This window comes from Paramisgurnus dabryanus, chromosome 1 (assembly GCF_030506205.2).
Source record: "Paramisgurnus dabryanus chromosome 1, PD_genome_1.1, whole genome shotgun sequence".
Lineage (NCBI taxonomy): Eukaryota > Metazoa > Chordata > Actinopteri > Cypriniformes > Cobitidae > Paramisgurnus > Paramisgurnus dabryanus.
The window spans coordinates 56,142,267-56,162,161 of NC_133337.1; the positions used below are offsets into that span (position 1 = coordinate 56,142,267).

Here is a 19,895-nt window from a genome sequence, read left to right on the forward strand (position 1 = left end):
TTGTTTACTTTATATTTCATATAATTTTATTATGTATTTAGCAGCCGGAGAAATGTACAGATGCTGTCTGGGCAGTTCCTCTACATATAAGGAAATAAATAAAACTGCTGATTTAAATGTGGGTTGTTGAACAGTGCATTATCTCATAAAACATGGAACATACATGGTAATCATAACTCAGAGTTACACATTAAACAGTAAAGGAAAAAACAGCGGGATGTCTGCCTAAAGGCTACATTTTCAAGATAACAGACGGTATATATATGTCTACAAATCATACAAATATAATAAAATAAATTACTTTATTTAAAAAAAAAAAAAAAATATATATATATATATATATATATATATATATATATATATATATATATATATATATATAATATAAGCCAAAATAAAATCCATCTTTTTAATTTCATTACGTGGGACGAGCAATGCGTGTTTGACAGCCCCATGGGACGCAACCTGCCCGTGACGCAAGCCAGTGACGTTCTGCGCATGCTCACGACGAACCAGAGAGAGAGCTGCAAGCAAAAAGTACAAGAGACAAAGGGAATAAACAACTCAAGGAGTGGAGGTGAAAACATCGATCCAGGAGAACTTAGAGAAACATCTCATACTCTGATATATCACAAGCACTCAATGGTATGTACGGCGAAGGAATCTGGTGAGATTTTGAAATGTATCGTTTTATATATTGCGATCAAACGAGTAGCACGTAGCAAGAGAGTCAAATTGGTAAGAATGCGGTAACTGAGATAAAATAACAAAAGCTTGAGTGTAATATATTGAGAATCGACATGTTTAGAGGTTTCGCTTGGCTGTAGATACATTGTTAAACTTGTGTTGAAAGAATTAAATGTCGTTTCTGTCCGTGACCCAAGAAGTCATCTGGCAGGAAGTTTTACAGCCATTCCTAATCCAGTGAATCTGGACACACATTCACATTAGCCTTAGTGATTTACCTTAAGGGTTCAGGTTTGATTTCCTCAACGTTTAATATTTAAGAAAATGTATATTCTGTTGCGTGTTTAGGCCATCATTAGAGATTTTATTTACTTATCATTAACCCTCTTTCTGTTTCTTTCTCACTCTTTTGCAAGCTTTTCTCCGCATGACGGCAATTCTCACCGTGTTTATTGTGGCAGTTGTCCGCCCTACCAGGATTCTTCATTGCTGACCCATTTACTCCAAGTTTCTTTCCTGATGTCATTCAAAATGGGAAGAACTGCTTCATCCTAGTGGTTATTATGGTGCTCGTCAAGTCTTTGTGCAATAACGTGGATGCAAGCGAATTTGCTTCTAAGAAGATACAACAGATCGCTTTCTTGTTTTCCCTCATACACTTTTTAACCTAAAAGGTGCCCTGGCTCACCCTGTTCCCCTGTAGCTACCTCCCCTCCCCTTGCCACTCATCCCAAGCATCTGCCAGGTTGCTACGGAGATGATAGTGGTGACATAGCAGGAGCAGTGATGGGAAGTACTCCATGTTCTGGTAAGGGGAGGGGGGTAGGGGGGTTTCAGGAGCTAGGTTGTATGCCATGGAAGGTAAGCAAGCAAAAAGGAGCCGTTGGTGGACGTGGGTGCGAGCTGGAGGAAAGGCAGAACGCAGGAACGCCTCACACGCCCTCGCCAACTCCTGCCATCTATCACGAAAAGCAACATAGGGAGCTGTGCGCTCTGCATGCCCTAAACAACGTCTTCCAGGATGGAACTGCTTTTAGCAGGGATGCACTTCAGGATATTTACCAAAGGTAAATATAATATTCAAAATTGGCTGCTTTTGGAATTTCTGTGATTTATTTATTTTATTTTTAATAGGCTCTCCCCTAGCACATTGGTGACGCCCCACAAGAAAAACATGCTGGGTAATGGCAACTATGATGTGAACGTTATCATGGCTGCATTGCAGACTCGTGGATTTGAGGCCGTTTGGTGGGACAAGAGAAGGTACGTTTTCCTCTCACGCAGTCTTCTGAGGCCTTGTTTTGTGGTCCAAATCTGTATTTGTTGCTCTATAGGGACGTCGGGAGCATTGCGTTGCCGAATGTTACCGGTTTTATCTTAAACGTGCCATCCAATCTGCGTTGGGGGCCTTTGCGGCTGCCACTCAAGCGGCAGCACTGGATTGGAGTTCGAGAAGTGGGAGGAGTCTACTACAACTTGGACTCGAAACTACGCAGCCCTCATCCCATTGGGACAGAAGATGAACTAAGGTAGGTGTGAAATGCCAAAGGTGATTTTTAACATGGTGGTCTGTTTTATGTTTAGCTTGGTTTTTATGATGTCGCAGGAAGTTCTTGCGTCACCAGCTTCGTGGGAAGAACTGTGAACTACTTTTGGTCGTGCCGGAAGAGGTGGAGGTTCACCAGACGTGGAGGTCTGAAAACTGATGAACGATTTGGATCAGTTTTTTTTTTTGGGGGGGGGGGTTTATGCATTAAAGCAAATGGAGTTTCATGAAAGCACACTGGTCAGACATGGTTTACACACACGTACAGTACAGCTGGACTCTTGCCTTGGAGGCTAACTCAGCAAAGGACACGCACAGGGATATCACAAGCCTACTCGACACTACACTGATCTGAGAATTTTGTTTGCTTTTTTGGGATGATTCTGATGCATTTTTTATACGTTATTTCTTTTACTTTGTACTGTTTCTGACTTGAAAGTGAGAGGTAATGGATTTATTAGTGATGTGTTCTCCCTGTGCATCACCGTCTGACTGTCACTCTCTTTCCATATGATTTCTTGTGCATCCATGTGATTGTTTGAACCGTCTGTCACACATGTTAGCCTCCTCTCTCACATTGGAGATCATAGTTAAAGGTATCCATTTGACCGACTGTAACACAAGGGTGCATATGTACTTATTTAGTGCATGTTATTAAAATATAGAAAAGGCACACAGTAGCCATTTAATGGCATATTGACAAATGAATTCCCTGTATATTACAGTACAGCATGACATCACAGTAATTGGATGTTTGTACTAATTTATTGTATATTACAAAACAATCAATCAATCAATCATTATTTTTTTGTATTTGTCAGCATTGGAAAAGATGTGCATTTTTTTTTTTTTTTTTTGGAAAAGCAAAACTGCTCAAAGCTTTATACTGGTAATATGAAAGGGTTGTAAAAAAAACAGGCTGTTGTAAGAGAGGAAGGACTCGAATCTGAAATTAGGTTGATTCATCTTGACTTGAGATCGATATTGGATTTACTTGGCCTTAAAATGTTTACAAGAGGAGCAGATCACACATTCAAAAGGGAACTCTAATAATGCATCTCAGGTTATCTTCAGATCCAGCTTGATTCAATTAACACCTAAACATCAACCTTCACTCATAAACAAAGATAAACAGGTTATAAGTGTTCAAAACAGATGCTAAAACATTCCACATTTCCATAGACAGGGTGCTTTGTTACACAATAGAGATGGATAAATTCATTTGCCATGACAATCTAAATCCCCACTTCCCTTTTTAAGGGAGGTAGGGACAACATGTGCTCATGCCATTGTTTTCCATTGTTGAAATAAAATGCTTCTGGCACTTTATGTATTATGTAAATGTGCTGTGACATCATTAAAGTTGTCTTTGTATGTACACAAAACGAAGTTGCTGTATCTACTCCTCGTTCACGCAGACATTCCAGTTGCTAGGAATTATGTAATCGTATTGTAACAATGACAATGTAAACAGATTTATTAGTAGTAGTATTTTTTTTTTTTTGAGTATTATAGATTGCAAAAGCAAAATATAAATGTTAGTGGTATTGCCGTTTGATAATCCAACACGCTTCGAGTAAATCTGGTGTACGGCGCACGAGGGCGCGCTACGCGTTGCAGATGTGTCGCAGATTTAAAAAGTCACTGTACTCATCCAGTACAAGGAGGAAATGGAGCGGCGCAAAGCATCAAATATTGACTTGTAAACAAGACAGCGGAAGAGAGGCAATTGAGTGTCAACTGCTAGTCTAACCGCTCATGGGATTTACATTTCATGCTAACTGTAACCGAAAGCACAGAAAGACATTTTAACAAGCACTTCGTTATTTTAGGCGAACAACTTGACCGATGGAGCTGTCAGCAATCGGCGAGCAAGTGTTTGCAGTGGAGTCAATCATAAAGAAAAGAGTCAGAAAGGTAGGTGATGCGCGCGTATTTGTGTTTGTTGACAGTTCAATCTGCGCATGCTGCAATCTTGAGGCGCGAGGACACACGTGTGTTTCTAGTCTAGTAACTTCGATGAGCATGCTTTGGTTAAGGGTGGTAGAGCTTAAAGTGATGGAGACTAATGTAACGTTAGTTATAATATCCATCGGGTTACAGTTAACTAAAAAGGTAAAGTTTCGTCATTTAGTCATAGGCTTTCTGTTTGAAAGCTGTTGGTTATGGTGCATGTCACGATTTTTTTATTTATTTGATCGTGACATATTGTTATGTTGCTTATATTTTGCATAAAAATATGCCAGTTATTTTAAGTGTAATGAAATATGAAAGGGAGGGGCTGATAGTTCAGCGTCATCTCATCTTAATTCTTTATGATGTCAGTGTCATTACGTCAGCCTACATAAGAAAAAAATAAAATACGCAATCGGAAGAAAATACTTCTCTTTATAATTCATTTAATATTTTAGGGACAAGTCGAGTATTTATTGAAGTGGAAAGGCTGGCCTCCAAAGTAAGTATCTTCTATTAAAATAATTGTTAAATAATAAATTGCTTTTAATATTGTTTAACAGCTTTACATATTTATATTACTGCATGTTTCACTTCTAAAAAAATCTATATATCATTCTTTGATCAACTTTTTAGGTACAGCACATGGGAGCCAGAGGAGCACATCCTAGACCCTCGACTCGTTTTAGCCTATGAGGAGAAGTGAGCAATTACATAAAAATGAGGGATACATTTGTTATTATTTTAGCCAGTGGTGAATTCATCCATATGTTTTCTTATTATTCTAACTGCAAACAGAGAACAGAAAGACAGATCAGTGGGCTGGAAGAAAAGAGGTCCAAAACCTAAACGACTGCTTGTGCAGGTAATGATCTCTTAAATATTTCCTTGTTTCTTATTAATGATGGTTTCACTCCTAAAGAAGTCCTGTTCCCATATGCTCTCTCTAGAGGAACATTTACACAATGGATCTACGCACCACACACAAAGATACAGAGAATTCATCAGAACATCTTCCACTATCACTGACACGGTCAAAGTTTGGTGATAAGAGGTTCCAGTCCACAGAGGAGTGTATATATCCTGACTTAAGCCACCATAACAGTAAGAAGAAAGCATCCAGAGATGCATCTGCTTCCGAGGAAGAATGGGATAGAGGGGAAGAAGACGACGATGAGGGTGTTATGGAGGAGGAGTATACATGTCAGGAAGAAGTTAAAACTGGCAGCAGCACATTAAACAGTATGTTAGAGTTTGATTTCAAGTCTTCGCAGGAAAATAGATGCTAGTATGCAAATGTGTGAATAAATAACAAAATATACTCTCTCTCTCTCTCTCTCTCTCTCTCTCTCTCTCTCTCTCTCTCTCTCTCTCTCTCTGTTTTAGAGCATGTCAGGACAGGAGGCTGGAGTCCAAGTGCTGAATCAAATGCAGTGACTATGTGTCACTGGAATCCGGTTTTAGGCCCAGAGGAGGTAACGGTAACAGATGTCACTATCAACTCACTAACAGTGACGTTTAGAGAGGCTTTGGTAGCAAGGGGTTTCTTCGGGACCTGGGATCTGATGTTGCAAAAAGACTGACAGTGGTGAGAGGAAGAGAAACTAAGTTGGTACATCTTTTTTTTTGCTATGGTTCTTATGCTGTTGCATGACTTCCACCAGTGTTTCAGACAAAGCTCATTTGTGCAGCAAATAATAAGTATGAAAAGTATTTTAATGTCATATATTGTACTACATTTATTTGTACTGTTAATTGAGCTATAACCTGCTTTTACGATTTTTGATAGCATCAGTTCAGATCACAGTAAGGTTATAGCATGATGCTTTTTGAAGACAATCATCAAAGTAAGGGAAGAATACTGCCCTTGTTTTTCACTGCACAGTTAGGTTCTGCTGTTAGCGTCGTGTGTGTGTAGAAAATAAAACCGCACTTTATTTTTCCAACACTATATATGGCTTATAATGATTCATTTCTAACTGTTGCAGGGTCTTTGCAAGCATTTTTTCTCATTTGCTTATGCACTTCCCTTAGTCATCTTGTGCATACTCTCACCAAGTGTGACTGTACCATATTGCACAGTAGTCTACTACAGTGTTCGATTTAACGTTGTTTAACGGTGTTATTTTAGATTAGGATAACTGAGGAGAATTGAAGACAACTTTGTTATATTTTTCTATTTTGACATGAATGTATATTTATCTTTAGACATATCAGTCTCTGGAGGCTCAGCTGTTTTTTATGCTACATGCAGTAGCTGACTTCTTGTGACCTGTATTATGGTGTGTGTGCGCGCCAAATGTCGTTGCTTTTGCTTTTCTGAATATTTGCACTTTAAATGTATTATTATACCATGAATAAAAATTTGGTGTACTTGTATTGGTATTTGTAACTTTTTTTATATTTGATTAGAAATGCATAGTTTTAACAATTTTAGGAACTTGAGAGGAGGAAGCCAAATCTACAATATGAGAAGAAAAGTCACACTGGAAGCAAATTATTTTTAAATGGTACAAACATTTTATTGTACAATTAAATAATTGGCAAAAATCTGACCACCATAATAACTTAAAACAAAAAACAACCAGCCAACCAAACAGTAAAAATTATGAAATCATAGCAAGTTTTTTGCTCTCGTGTTAGCAAGAGAAAAGTGGTCAAAACTAACATTGGATGGTTGGTTTTCCAGTCTGTTTAAGAAGACAAAATAAAAAATTACAGATCAAAGCAAATGTTTTCAGTTGCCATGTTTTGTACAGTGAATCATAATGTATATACTTGTATATGCACGCATAAGACATTTCCTCAAAATGCCATGATATTTCTCAGCATTCCCAAAGTGGGATGTATATGGTTATGACAGCAGTGTCATTTTGCATCAATACATCTTTGAAAAAGTGTAATTTAATATCAACTCTTATAGCTTCAAGTTTTTTTTTAATCTCAAAAAATAAAATTAAATATATCTATATATAAAAAAACAAGTATTGTTCTGCTTGTTTTATAAAATAACAATATTGCCACATAACCATTGTTATGTGGATATCTAGTACCCCCTGAACCTTCTAGAAAACAATTTAATGGGTAGATTATCCACTTTCCAAATGTCATAACTTGTCTCCTTCCTTGACTTATATGCAGGATTGAAACGATAATAGCCAATGTTGGTACACACACAAAGGCGCATTGGTGCTTTCTGACTTACACTATATTTACATATCAAAATATGAGCCTATTCTAAGCTGCCCACAGTTCTTCAAGAGGAAACATCTGTCTCCATTAACATGTTTATACAATTTATTTTTCATTTAAAAGTTGTCTTTATACAGTAAGGAAAACACTACAGAATCATGGGAAGGGTCTGGAAAGAGTGTGAAGAAAGGAAAGGATTTGACAGATGAAATTTTACATGAACATCTTGATTCGAGCAGTTTTCCCAGCACTCAGAAACACCTGTAGTGTCATTAGTACTTTCATGGTTTTGTTGTTGAAGAGGACATCGTGAAAACACATTCATAGGTAAGGTTGAAAAACCGTGACATGCATAGGAGGACAGATGTTTCCCATGCAACAAACCATCCCAAAAACACTTGTTACCCATACACTGTCAAAACTTCACGTGACCCCCATCACCCCTTCAAGAAAAAGAAAAAAATACAAAAAGTAGATTAAGAATATAAAATTCATCCATTTATAGTCGGGTTCTATCATTAACAAAAATATACTCTTTGTGAATTGTAAGCAGTTTCCAATAGCATATGCCATAAACTGTCCCCCCCCCCAAAAAAAACTATTTGCCAACCAAAGGAGCGGATTAATAAATAACAATGCCTGCGTTATTATAATCATTATTACATTTAGTTTAGGAATAAATTGAATAATCTTTAACAAGGATCAGACATTCTTGACGGTTTAGAGGAAAAAGAAACAAAAGTCCATTTTGTTTACTCATTTTGCTTTTTAATTTCATGCCACTTTTAAAATCTTAAAAAATATCTATAAAAAGGCAGACATCTTAACCCCAAAAATATTTCTAGTCATATACCAAGAGGAAATATTTCCCATCCTTTAACCCAAAACCCTTTGAACACAATTGGCAAAAAATATATATATTTATATATTAACAGCAATAACTTACCATTCATTTAACTTAATATGTTGACTTGCACATGTAGTATCTCCCATAGGAAGTTCAGTTCTTTTCAATTACATAAGAAAAATATTAAATAATAATAATACTATTGATGACAGCCATTGTAAATCCTAGATCTGCTACCAATCAGGACAGTTTCGCGCACTGCAACACTATATTCAATTTAATGACTTGTGTTTGTCCCCATTTCTTGGTTATTAGCCAGCATGTCATTTGTCCCCTGACCATGCAAAGTTCCCATTCCACCAAGCTGTGAAAGCATGGCACTCTGGTCTGCTCCAAAAGGTCCTTGGTCTATAGTATTAACCTGTTGCTGCTGCTGGGATGGCTGCTGCTGTTGTGGAGGTGCAACCATGCCAGTGTGGTGCGGAGGAAGATGACCTGGGTGAGGCGACCCCGTCTGGGTCTGGGGAGAGATGTGATGGGGTGATGGTTGCGGCTGCATGCGAGGAGATGGACTTGAATGTGGTGGTTGGGACTGGGGCCGAGGTGATGGCTGGGGTGAACGGACTTGGCTGCTTAAGGAATTGGCCAATTGCTGGCCTTGCAAATGGGGCGACTGGGACATCTGTTGCTGTGGCTGCTGAGGGCTCATGGGATTGTTGTGCTGAGCAGGAGATCCTCCTCCTCGGTGTGACTGTTGTTGTTGTTGAAGAAGCCTTTGTTGCAAAGCTTGCTGAAGCATGGCTGTGGGTTGCGAACTTACTTGAGCTGACTGCATGTGCTGCTGCTGGAGAGGACCACTACCTCCAGGACCTCCATCAGCACCTTGCATTCCTGCCATAGAATTCTGCTGCTGATTTTGTTTCTGATGCTGCTGCAACCTCTGTTGAAGAGCTGCTGCGACCTGCTGATGGGACATAGACCCAGAATAGTTCTGCTGCGTTCCAGGTTGGGTTCCAGGTTGTTGCTGCTGAAGACCACCAGGCTGTTGTAGAGGCATTCCAGACTGGCCAAGATAACCTAGTTGCTGGGGTGGCTGAGGATGCTGAAACTGAGCTTGGGTTCCCATATGTTGTTGCTGCTGTTGCTGCTGCTGATGTTGCTGTTGTTGTTGTTGATGCTGCTGCTGCTGCTGCTGTTGTTGCTGCTGCTGCTGCTGTTGTTGTTGTTGTTGCTGCTGCTGCTGTTGTTGTTGTTGTTGTTGTTGCAAATGCCTCCGCATCATCTCTCTGATCTGGGGGGGCATGTTAGCCATGCTGTTGCCCTGATTGGACATAACACCTTGTTGATGCTGTAAAGCTGCTATCTGCTGTTGTTGCTGCAAACTGCCACCCATCATTGGCCGCTGCTGAAGTTGCTGCTGCTGTTGAAGTTGCTGTTGCTGTTGAAGTTGCTGCTGTTGTTGTTGTTGAAGTTGCTGCTGATGCTGAAGTTGCTGCTGCTGCTGAAGTTGCTGCTGCTGCTGAAGTTGCTGCTGCTGCTGAAGTTGCTGCTGCTGTTGCTGTTGAAGTTGCTGCTGCTGCTGAAGTTGCTGCTGCTGCTGAAGTTGCTGCTGCTGCTGAAGTTGCTGCTGTTGTTGCTGCTGCTGCAACTGATTCATTGGCATGCCAGCTCCCTGGGCCATATGCATACCCGCTTGAGCTGAACCAGGATTTACATTCATTTGCTGGCCGTCAATGACCCCTGGACCTCCACCCGGTCCTCCTGTTACAGCACCAGCACCTCCTGCACCAGGCCCACCTCGACTAAGGTACCTGGGAGCCCGTTGCCTTATGAAAGTTGCCATTAACTGAGGATTTGAACGTAATATATTCAGGACTTGTTGTTGTTGATGGGGTGAACTAGGGGACCTTAAGGTATTTAGGAGGTCCTGTAAGGTAGCCTGAGACTGGTTTCCAGTGGCAGCAGGTGTGGCCCCTCCTTGACCTTGGCCTATCATACCCATTACACCAGAATGCCCTTGCTGCTGCTGCTGACCAACCGCTTGCTGCTGTTGCTGGGGTGCAACCATGCCTTGCAGACCCATTTGGTTCATCATACCAGGAGGTCTCTGTTGCGCAGGCATTCCAGGACCTGACCACTGCTGCTGCTGGGCCTGCTGCAGCTGTACTTGAGGGACCTGATTTTGAGGTCCTGTCTGCTGAGGCATGCCCGCTGATATCATTCCCTGCTGCTGTTCTATGTGACTGCGAGCCACTGCTGCTTGCGCTGACATTCCCTGAGGCCCAACCATTCCAGCTCCTGGAAGGTTCATGCCCATCTGACCTTGGGTTTGAGGACCCTGATGCATGCCTTGTTGGGGCATCATTCCCTGTCCCTGGTTTCTTTGCAGAATCTTTTGCTGAGCCATTTGCCTTTGGGTCTCAGCCATTTGCTGAATCTTCAAGGCAATTTCAACAGCAGCAGGTGGGGGACCAGATGGCTGGTGTTGTGACATCACAGGCTGTCCTAGGTTTGACTGTTGCTGTTGAGGGAAGCCACTTGGCCCCATACCCGGCTTTCCCATTGACTGAGAAAGAGGAGAGGAACCTGGTGGTCTCTGCACATATGGAGGAAGGTTGCTGGCATGCTGAAGCTGCTGAACTGATGTTGGCTGTTGCTGCTGCTGCGGCACTAATGACTGCTGTGGGGAGTTCATCATCCCACCACCTCCAGACATTTGTTGGTACTGATGGGGCATTCCTGCCAATTGCTGTTGCTGCTGTGAGGAAACACCTCCAACCCCAGGCTGGGGCAGAGGAGGCTGGCATTGCGGAGTCGGCGTCTGTGGGGTAGGAGGCTGAGTGCTCGGTGTTGGAGTGCTAGGAGCAGTAGTACTATTGTTCCCAGGAGACGGCAACCCACCATTACCTCCTGGAAGTTGCTGACCTGTCCTTTGCATGCTGGCCATTCTTCTACGCACCATCTGGGCCTGCTGTAACCTGTGCTGTAGCTGCTGTTGCCGTAGTTTTTGCTTGATGTTGAGGCAGAATGGCACAGGGCACTTGTTCTCTTGGCAGTGCTTTGCATGGTAACAACAAAGTGCAATGAGCTGCTTGCAGATAGGACAACCACCATTGGTTTTGCGCTTGCAGCCCTTGGTATGCTGAACCACACGTTTCATTTTCTGGCATGATGGAAGTGAGCAGTTTGCATTGCGGCATTGGCAAGCATGCACCAGGGACTGGATGCACCGCTGGATACTAAGACGACGTGAGTCTCCAGGATTTTGTGTTGAGGAAGCAGCCTGACTGTTGCTTTCATCATCCAACCCCAGACCCAGTTTCTCCATCTTGTGCTCGTGTCCTTTTGCATTGTAGCAATTGATGCAGAGATCATAATCCTGCAAAAGAGAGGTTTAGAATAATCAGTAAGTTATTATTGTGTACTAGCCAAAAGGACAAAAATAAATGACAGATCAAACTTAATATAAGATGGAGAAGCTATAATAGCCCTAATAGAAACAATATATGTGGTGACCATATTTTCTAATAATTCCGGACACATAAAATGGTCACAAAATATTGATGTTTATTATCTACACCGTGTTCCAAATTTTTATGCACATGCCATTTTTGTGAATTTTTCCAATACAGTCAGTAAGTTTACACATTTTATTTTATCCTCAACAATTACATGACAGTGTGAATGTTATTCTATTTAAATGAAATAAAAACGTCAAAAGACACTTCAATACTTTGAAAAATATGCAAAATGTGCTGTTCTAAGCAAATTATTTCCTATAACAATTTATATTTGGTGGACCTAAACAGATATTATTGAACTATTATATAGATTCATGCATGATTCATGGTACAGAAAGATTTGACTATATATAGGCTTTTCAAATTTAGGCAAATATTAGGAAAAGGCAGCAAACATGTTTTTAAACCTGCTGGTGTTCTCTGAAATCCCAAAAACCCACAATACAGGATCCTTTAGTGCATAAAGCTGTATTTCTACCCCTCCCCCAAATTAAATCTTGCAAAAATAAAACATTTGCTATGAGCTCAGAATACAAGACGACTCTTTTCAAACAGTTTCATTCATCTGCATGCCATAATACCCTGAATAGATGAATGTTATTCTGGACTGTTGGTGAACAGCAACTATATTCAAACAAGACTGTAACATTAGGGAGAAGTGGCAGAATAATGATCTGGACTGGAATATTGGGAAGTAAGATGGTAGGTCCCTTTAGGGTCCCTGAGGGTGTCAAAAGGACATCTATAAGATATGTTGAGTTCCTAAAAGATGGTTTTTCACAATAGGATATAAAAGGAATAATTTTTTTCTGAAATAAATGTACTTTCATGGAGGATAATACACCATCCCACACTGCAAAATGCATCATTTTAATTCATATTGACATAAAATAAGAAAGAAATCAAGGTGTGACCACCATCATCATTTAAACCTATTAAAAGCCTGTGGTGCATAATTATAAAGAAGATCTGTGAGGTGGACAGCACTATAATTCAAAACATCTTAGGGATGCAATACTAGCGTCTTCGAGTGAAATAGAGACAAAATCTATGACATGACTTTAACTATCCCATTCATTAAACTTGTAAATCAATGTAAAGATATGCTCATATTATGTAACTTGTATAAATACATTATTTTTATTTTTTTTACATTGTGGAAAAAATTATCTGTCCATGGAGCACATTTGACAGATATCCGTTTTTGGATCATTATAATCCATTATATCATTATACATTTGGTTAAAGTGCATTCTGCATAATAATTTAGAACAGCATATTTTGCATATTTTTCTAAGTATTAAAGTATCTTTTGACATTTTTATTTCATTTAAATATAATAACTTCCACAAACTTTGACCTTCAATTATATATCTCCAAAACACAGAGAATTGGGGTCGGAAGTCGTTGAAATATTTAGGGATATATTTACAGAAAGAAATTCTAACACTGACAGAGATTGATTTTGACCACTCTTAATAAAAATTAAAAGTGACATGCACAGATGGAACTCAATCTCTTTCATTGGCCTTATTTAAAGAATTGATTCTGTAAAGATGAACATCCCACCGTGTTATCTTTATTTATTTCAAGCACTCCCTGTAAAAATTTCTTTAAAACAATGTTCTGAATTGAATATTGAAGATAATTTCCAGATATATTTGGAAAGGGAAAAAACCCAGGATTAAATTTAAAAGATTATACCTTTCAAATGAGGAAGGAGGTATGGCATTACCCCATTTTAGGAATTATTTTTATTCAGCCCAAAGTAAAGCTTAAATTAACATTTGTAATCCAAAATATCATGCTAGGTTGAAAGATATTGAACTTTCAATAATAAATGACCCCCCAATTCAGGCACTATTAACACATAAATACTTGGGAAGATTTATAGATAAGGTGCAAAATCCATGGATAAAAGCACAGTTAAAAATTTGGAATATGATAAGAGAAGAATATAAACTGAACCACACACTACAAATAATTCAATGGTGTGCCTATGGTCCTGAATTCAAACCTAATAGAATGGATCATAAATTCAAGTCTTTTTCAAAAGGAGTAATAACATTCTATTTCCTTACAGAAAATGGACACCTACAAAATTTTGAAAACTTAAAGAATACTGCCTTGAGAAATCTGATTTTAATAGACATCTCCAAATACGTAATTACTTTGAACATAATATTAAAAATAAAATGGACCTAGATGACCCAATATTAAGAATATTCACTGGTGCCTACCAAAACTATTTAAATAAGAGTGTCATATCGCCATATTTTCCGGATTACAAGTCTCACTTTTTTCATAGTTTGGCGGGTCCTGGTCCTTATAGTCAGGTGCGACTAATGTCACAAATTATTTCATATGAACCAAAAGAAACCATTACCGTCTACAGTCACGAGAGTCCGCTCTATGCTACTCCTGTATTAATGGAATTCAATGGATTCAGTGATGCGGAATGACTTTGGGACCTTTTTGAACTTGATTTGGCTTATCGTGTTATTTGGCTTATCAGGTATGTTCTGTATGCTATTGTTTATGTAAATAACTGTTTGTTACTTTAACATGTATGGACACCTATTCAGCCTGCTGTTCTGTGATATTGTTTGGTTGAACAACTTGCCTTTCCAGATTAAATGTCTGTTCTTCAGCTAGGATTTTGTGAAATCACTTTCTAAATAAATGCGACATATAGTCCACTGCAACTTATATATGTTTTGTTCTCTTCAAAACCCATTTTTGACTGATGCGACTTATACTTCGGAGCGACTTATAGGCCGGAAAATACAGTTGTATTACAGTTGTAAGAGAATATTGAACAGCAAGAAAATGCAACTACTTCTGACTTTAAATAAATGATGTTTGTCTATACTGCTACACCAAAATAAATAACAAAATCCACACTATCATATAACTATTGAGGGTAAAATGAAATTTTTAAACTTACTGACTGTATTGGAAAAAAAGGCATGTGCATAATAATTTGGATCGCTTTAAACAGTATTATTCAAATTGTTCTTTAATTTTCTGCAATCTTAAAAAAATCTTAGTAATAATTGAAATCAGGTAAATTGCTGCAGTCCTCACCTCACAAACAGTGCAATGAAAGCGAGTCTCGACATGGTGCTTGCACTCATTGCAGGTATAGACAAAGCGATCCTGGCTTTGGTTGTGCAGTTCCACCAGCATGCACATAGTGCTCCATTTGGAACGTCGCATTGAAGAAAACTCCAAGTGCTTGTCCCGTGCGAGTGTTAAGAAAGCATCACGACCATCCATCAAATCACTAGCCATCAAAGGATCCGGATCAACAATGGGTGGAAGAGCATTGCAACTGGGCCCAGCGATAAGCCGAATAACAAAGAACACCTTAGAAAGAAGACAAAATGGGAAAAACCATTGAAACAAAACTGTATATGTTTAATTCTCTCAGTAGTCAAATTTGATGGCATTGTGTTCACCATCATTGTATAATGTAAATACTTTAGAGTTTTCAAATTTCTGAAAGACCGCAATCGAGTTTAAGCCCTCTCCTCATACCTCTTTGTGCTTTTCCATAGTGGCATACAGTTTCTGTGAAAGGTCATTGGACACATTTGGCATCCCCGGCTTCTTTTTGTTGGCTCGACTTAAACTGCTCTTGTTCTTGCTTGTCTTCTTATTGTTCTTTTTCTTGGCATTTTTGCTATCACCTTTCGTTATCTGTGGAAGCAAAGAGAAATGTTAATGTGGAAATGCACATTTACAAGGGAGCAGAAGTGGTAAGTGAAATCTTAAACACCTACATCAACACTCTCATTGGACGTGCTGTTTTCCTCTCTCTTCCTTTCTTCCTCTTCCTGCTCCAATTCTTTGATACTCTCCTCAAGCACATTAGGCCAGAAATCACCCTCAAAATACGGCAGTTCTTTTGCGCTGGTGAGACGATCCTCTGTTGCCTGTTTGAAGATGTCCTGTAAAAGACCAAAAAAAAGAAAATGCAATTTAAATGACTTTTCCTCTCTTTCTACAATATTTCAAAAAGGACAAATAGTTAGACATGCAATTATATAATTTATTACAAATCAAAGCTGCACCTTATAATCATGCACAATTCGATCCGTTACAGCTTTATCCAGCATCTTCTTGTACCACTCCTGCAGACGCTTAGGTTTGGGTATCTTTTGGTCTGCAGGATGACAGTGGAAAATGTAATCATCTCCTTCACTAGGAGGGCAGGCCCAGATGTGTCCCGTGGTAAACCTAAAAACATCCACAAGTTAGAGAAGTTCATAAAGCAAGTCAGCATGTGTGGTAGAGAAAAAGAAACCATCTGCTCAGGTAAGATGACATCGGCTGACATAAACAGTCCTTTCAAAAAAATGCTGAGTTTTTTTTGAGTGTTCCGAGCAAAAATCCTTGATCTTGCGGCACTTTTTTTTAATGTGATGGAATAAGAGGGATATTTATGCAATTTTATGCGATTAAACTGCAGGAACATGCAGAAAGTGTGGGAACCTGCAGGAAACTGTGGATGGGGTTTACAGCTTTTCAATGATGTTCACGTCACATAATTACATCACTTCATAACGTTTTAATAGCAAATGCAAGTAAATGCAACATTTTTCAACTTTCTGCTAAGATATATGTGACTTTTTGCTAAGAAAATGCGGGGGATTATGAAATCTTGCAAGTCCTGCATATTTTGTGCACAGAAATCTGCAATTTATGCAGTGAAAATGCAGCGCATTTTCTGGAGGGACTGCATAAAGGAGTTGTATGTATCAACTTACCCTTGTTTTTTGGCATACTCCAGGTACCCTATAAGAATCTCATGGTACACTCCTGTTCTCAGACAGCGTGGCTGAAAGAAGTGGACACTGTCTAGGTAGGATATGTAAACCCGTCTATAGCAGAAAAAAATGGTACCGGTTTATCACATACTGGTCTACGAACATTTTAATTAGTTAACAAATCGATTGCATTTGTCTAACCTCTGATTAGGGGGCGGACAGTCTGAGCCATACTCTTGTACGTGCATCCCAAAAAAACAGACATCAACACCGTCAACCTCCTCAAATGCAAATAAAACTTTAGTTCTGTATGGGAAAGACTCTGCCATCTCTCCACTATCCACAAACCTGGGGAAAAGAACGGATATCTATTAAAATTCATGGAATATCACTCTTCTTCCTCTCAGCATTATAATAAACTGATAAGTGTTATAACTTACACTATAACTCAACATGAACAAATCACAACATCAGCATGTGTACATTTGTAGAAAAGAAGGGTTTTGACTTTTATGGTGCCCTACAATAGGAAGTTGTAGCCTAGTGGTTAGAGAGTCGGGTGTTCATGAGTTGCAGTGTGTGTGTTCACTACTCACTGGGATGGATTAAATGCAGAGGTCACATTCCAAGTATGCGTTGCATACACAAGCATTTCACTTTCAGGATGCTCTTTTGGAGCCAGTGTGTGATCCCATTAAGTCCAACATTTCTTACCTGGACTTCATGCCTGGTTTGACTTCCACCACTTTGTCTGAGACATGAACAACACGAATAGTGACATCACCAGACTCTGGGTGATTGTTGCGCTTCAGAAAGTCATTAACTCGTCCTTCCAGGTAGTTGCCTAGTTTGGTCTGCGGAAGCCCTGAAAGTCCAACAAAATATAGTTAATAATATTATTGACTGAAAAAATACATATTTATATAAAGGTGCAAAAATAAATTGTATAAATTTATAGAAATAAATACATATTTATTTTATTTATATACATTTTTTTAATGAAACATAGGACCACATACTTTTAGCAGCATATTTGTTCTCTTTTCTGGTTTTGTTAGACTTCTTCAGACAGCAGTCACACACAAAGCTAGAAAAGGAAAAGATCACAAAAGTTAAGACCGAAATTGGGGTTAGAAATAACTTACAAGTTACAGTCAGTTGACTGCTGGATTTTAAATGCAGGAAACTCACCCTGATGGCCAGATAGTGTCATTGTGCAAAACACAGATTTGATGCATCTTACGACCGCAATCAATACATTCCACAAATCTATAAGAAACAAAAATAAAAAACTTTACAATTCTAACAAGAACTAGGGATGATTATAACATTTCTTATTTACTTACAGCTCGGGGTCAAGCGTGTCATTTTTCTTCTTCTCAAATTGATCCTTGTTGATTGATCTTAACACAAAATTGAATACTATTAAAATTAAGAAAACACTGATGCAATGTTGATGGGCTTTTGTGCGTTACAAACATACCATAAATGCATACATAAATTGTTCTTGACGCAATTGAATGAAATACAGGATTTGACCAAAAGTATGTGGACACCCAAAAATTACATAAATGGTTTTCTTGAGCATTTAATTTCAAATTCATGGGCATTATTGGAGATGTTGTCCTCCATAACAGATTTCACTGTTCTGGGAAGGCTTTCCAATACATGTTAAACACGGCTGTAAGGATTTGTGCTGCGGAGTGATGAAGCATGGCTCACAATCAACGTTCCAATTCATCCCAATTGTGTTCAATTAAGTTCAGGTCAGGTTTTTTCACACTAGTTAGTAAACCATTCTTTTATTGACCTTGCTATGTCTAGTAACATGTTTAATGCAGGGAGCTAAATTTGTCCATGTTTGAATAAACCTTAAAGGTGCCAAATAATGCACTGATACAATGTTAAATCGTTCTCTTAAATTGTGTCTTTATTAAGTGCAAAAATTATCCACATGTCCATTTGCAACCCTAGGATATGTCCACAGAATGATAAGCAAGGGTCATGAATAATAATGTTGAGCTCTGCTCTGATTGGCCATATCACATTAGCTCACATTAAGTAAACAGACCTTATATGTTTGAGCCTCTATCAGATGAAGCTACAGATTATGAAGTATTGTTGGGCGATATGCCCCATTTGAGATCTTCCTATCTCAAAGTCCTTGATTATTACGCAAGAATGAGAGTATAGTTCCTACCCATATCGGCCTAGAAAATCGCTACTTTTAATTTTCCCTTGGTCTTAGTACACGATGTAACTACAGAAGAGTCAAGTTTTAAATAGGAAAAATATAAAAACTCTTTGGTTATTTTTGAGCACGATGCTAATGGTCTAATCAAAATTCAATGGATTGTGCTAAGCTATGCTAAAAGTGGTACAGCCAGACCTGGAGATCGGCTGAATCGATTCCAAAATGGTAAAAATCAAATATTTAACTCTAGGGGAGCTGGAAAATGAGCATATTTAAAAAAAGTATGTACAAGCTCTAATAAAACAATACAAATTATTATTGATTATTAAGCATAGTTACTTACGTCTGAGGTTGAAGGGGGTCATCTCCCAAGGACACGCTGTCACCCTGGATCTCATTGAAACACTTCTCGCAGAAGTGGTACCTGTCAGCAAGAAGTCCATATTTTGGTGAACTACACCATGCAGCAACACCACAGCCAATCACAGAGAAGCAACATGGAGGCAGCCACCAATCAGTGCAGGACAGAGCAGGCAGGCCAAAGGGGGAGCGCAGGACAGGGTCGTCACCAGAGGAGCCAATCATGATGCAGGATTTTTGGGTAGGGGTTTTGAGCAGGGAGGGATTTAGGTGCAGATGATTGGTCAGATGAAAGCAGGCGGTAGCAGACGCGACAAACGTAAAAGTACAGGGGAGAAGAAAAACATTAGACGAGACGAAAATGGGTGGACAATGAGGGAGAAACACAACAGAGACAAGCAGAGAGCCAAAGCAAAGCACAGATTAGCATTTGTATGTATAATGAGAAACTATTATAGCAAAACAGAAGCAGAATCAATTGCGAGGGAAAGGGGCATGTTGGGGGGACTTATGGACACATGAGAACATTAAACATGAACAAAAGTTTGCAGCCACATGTCAAGCAGATACAGGCATTTTAAAGGTGTCAAAATAAAATAAAAAATGCTTTTTATGGCACACAAATTGTGTCACACAGGATCTGTGACATTGTTTAAATGAAAAATATTTCACAGATCTTTTGTAGTTTGAAGATGCAGGTTCATAGTATATTGAGATCAAGATATACTATGAAAACATTGATGAATGAAATATTTTTTTTTTATTTATATGTACCAAAAAAGACTACACTTTAAAATGCCAGCTCTTTTAATATACATAATAT

At 38.9% G+C, this 19,895-nt stretch overlaps 3 protein-coding genes across 12 annotated transcripts in view; 2 read left to right on the forward strand and 1 right to left on the reverse strand.

Moving 5' to 3' along the window:
• The first annotated feature begins 495 nt into the window (after positions 1-495).
• On the forward strand, positions 496-3,569 carry josd1 (Josephin domain containing 1). Its single transcript, XM_065242445.1, has 5 exons — positions 496-645; positions 1,104-1,754; positions 1,822-1,950; positions 2,022-2,216; positions 2,294-3,569. The coding sequence occupies exons 2-5, from the start codon at positions 1,474-1,476 to the stop codon at positions 2,391-2,393; spliced, it is 705 nt and encodes a 234-aa protein (XP_065098517.1). The 5' UTR covers positions 496-645; positions 1,104-1,473; the 3' UTR covers positions 2,394-3,569.
• A 144-nt stretch (positions 3,570-3,713) lies between these two features.
• On the forward strand, positions 3,714-7,961 carry cbx7b (chromobox homolog 7b). Its single transcript, XM_065242444.2, has 6 exons — positions 3,714-4,150; positions 4,645-4,688; positions 4,823-4,888; positions 4,985-5,051; positions 5,137-5,428; positions 5,573-7,961. The coding sequence occupies exons 1-6, from the start codon at positions 4,082-4,084 to the stop codon at positions 5,767-5,769; spliced, it is 735 nt and encodes a 244-aa protein (XP_065098516.1). The 5' UTR covers positions 3,714-4,081; the 3' UTR covers positions 5,770-7,961.
• The window catches only part of ep300a (E1A binding protein p300 a), a 39,714-nt gene continuing 26,502 nt past the window's right edge, over positions 6,684-19,895 (reverse strand). For 5 of the 10 annotated variants that reach the window (XM_073815648.1, XM_073815646.1, XM_073815645.1 and 2 more), the window contains 12 exons: positions 19,056-19,166; positions 17,865-17,921; positions 17,710-17,787; positions 17,538-17,605; positions 17,233-17,383; positions 16,720-16,866; positions 16,519-16,632; positions 15,823-15,988; positions 15,532-15,699; positions 15,287-15,448; positions 14,834-15,115; positions 6,684-11,604 (listed from right to left, as the gene is read on the reverse strand). In XM_073815648.1, coding sequence (XP_073671749.1) covers positions 8,503-11,604; positions 14,834-15,115; positions 15,287-15,448; positions 15,532-15,699; positions 15,823-15,988; positions 16,519-16,632; positions 16,720-16,866; positions 17,233-17,383; positions 17,538-17,605; positions 17,710-17,787; positions 17,865-17,921; positions 19,056-19,166 — 4,606 coding nt within the window. In that variant the 3' untranslated portion in view covers positions 6,684-8,502. The remainder of the gene's footprint in view (positions 11,605-14,833; positions 15,116-15,286; positions 15,449-15,531; positions 15,700-15,822; positions 15,989-16,518; positions 16,633-16,719; positions 16,867-17,232; positions 17,384-17,537; positions 17,606-17,709; positions 17,788-17,864; positions 17,922-19,055; positions 19,167-19,895) is intronic. The other 5 variants (XM_065242443.2, XM_065242442.2, XM_065242441.2 and 2 more) reach the window with 2 other exon arrangements.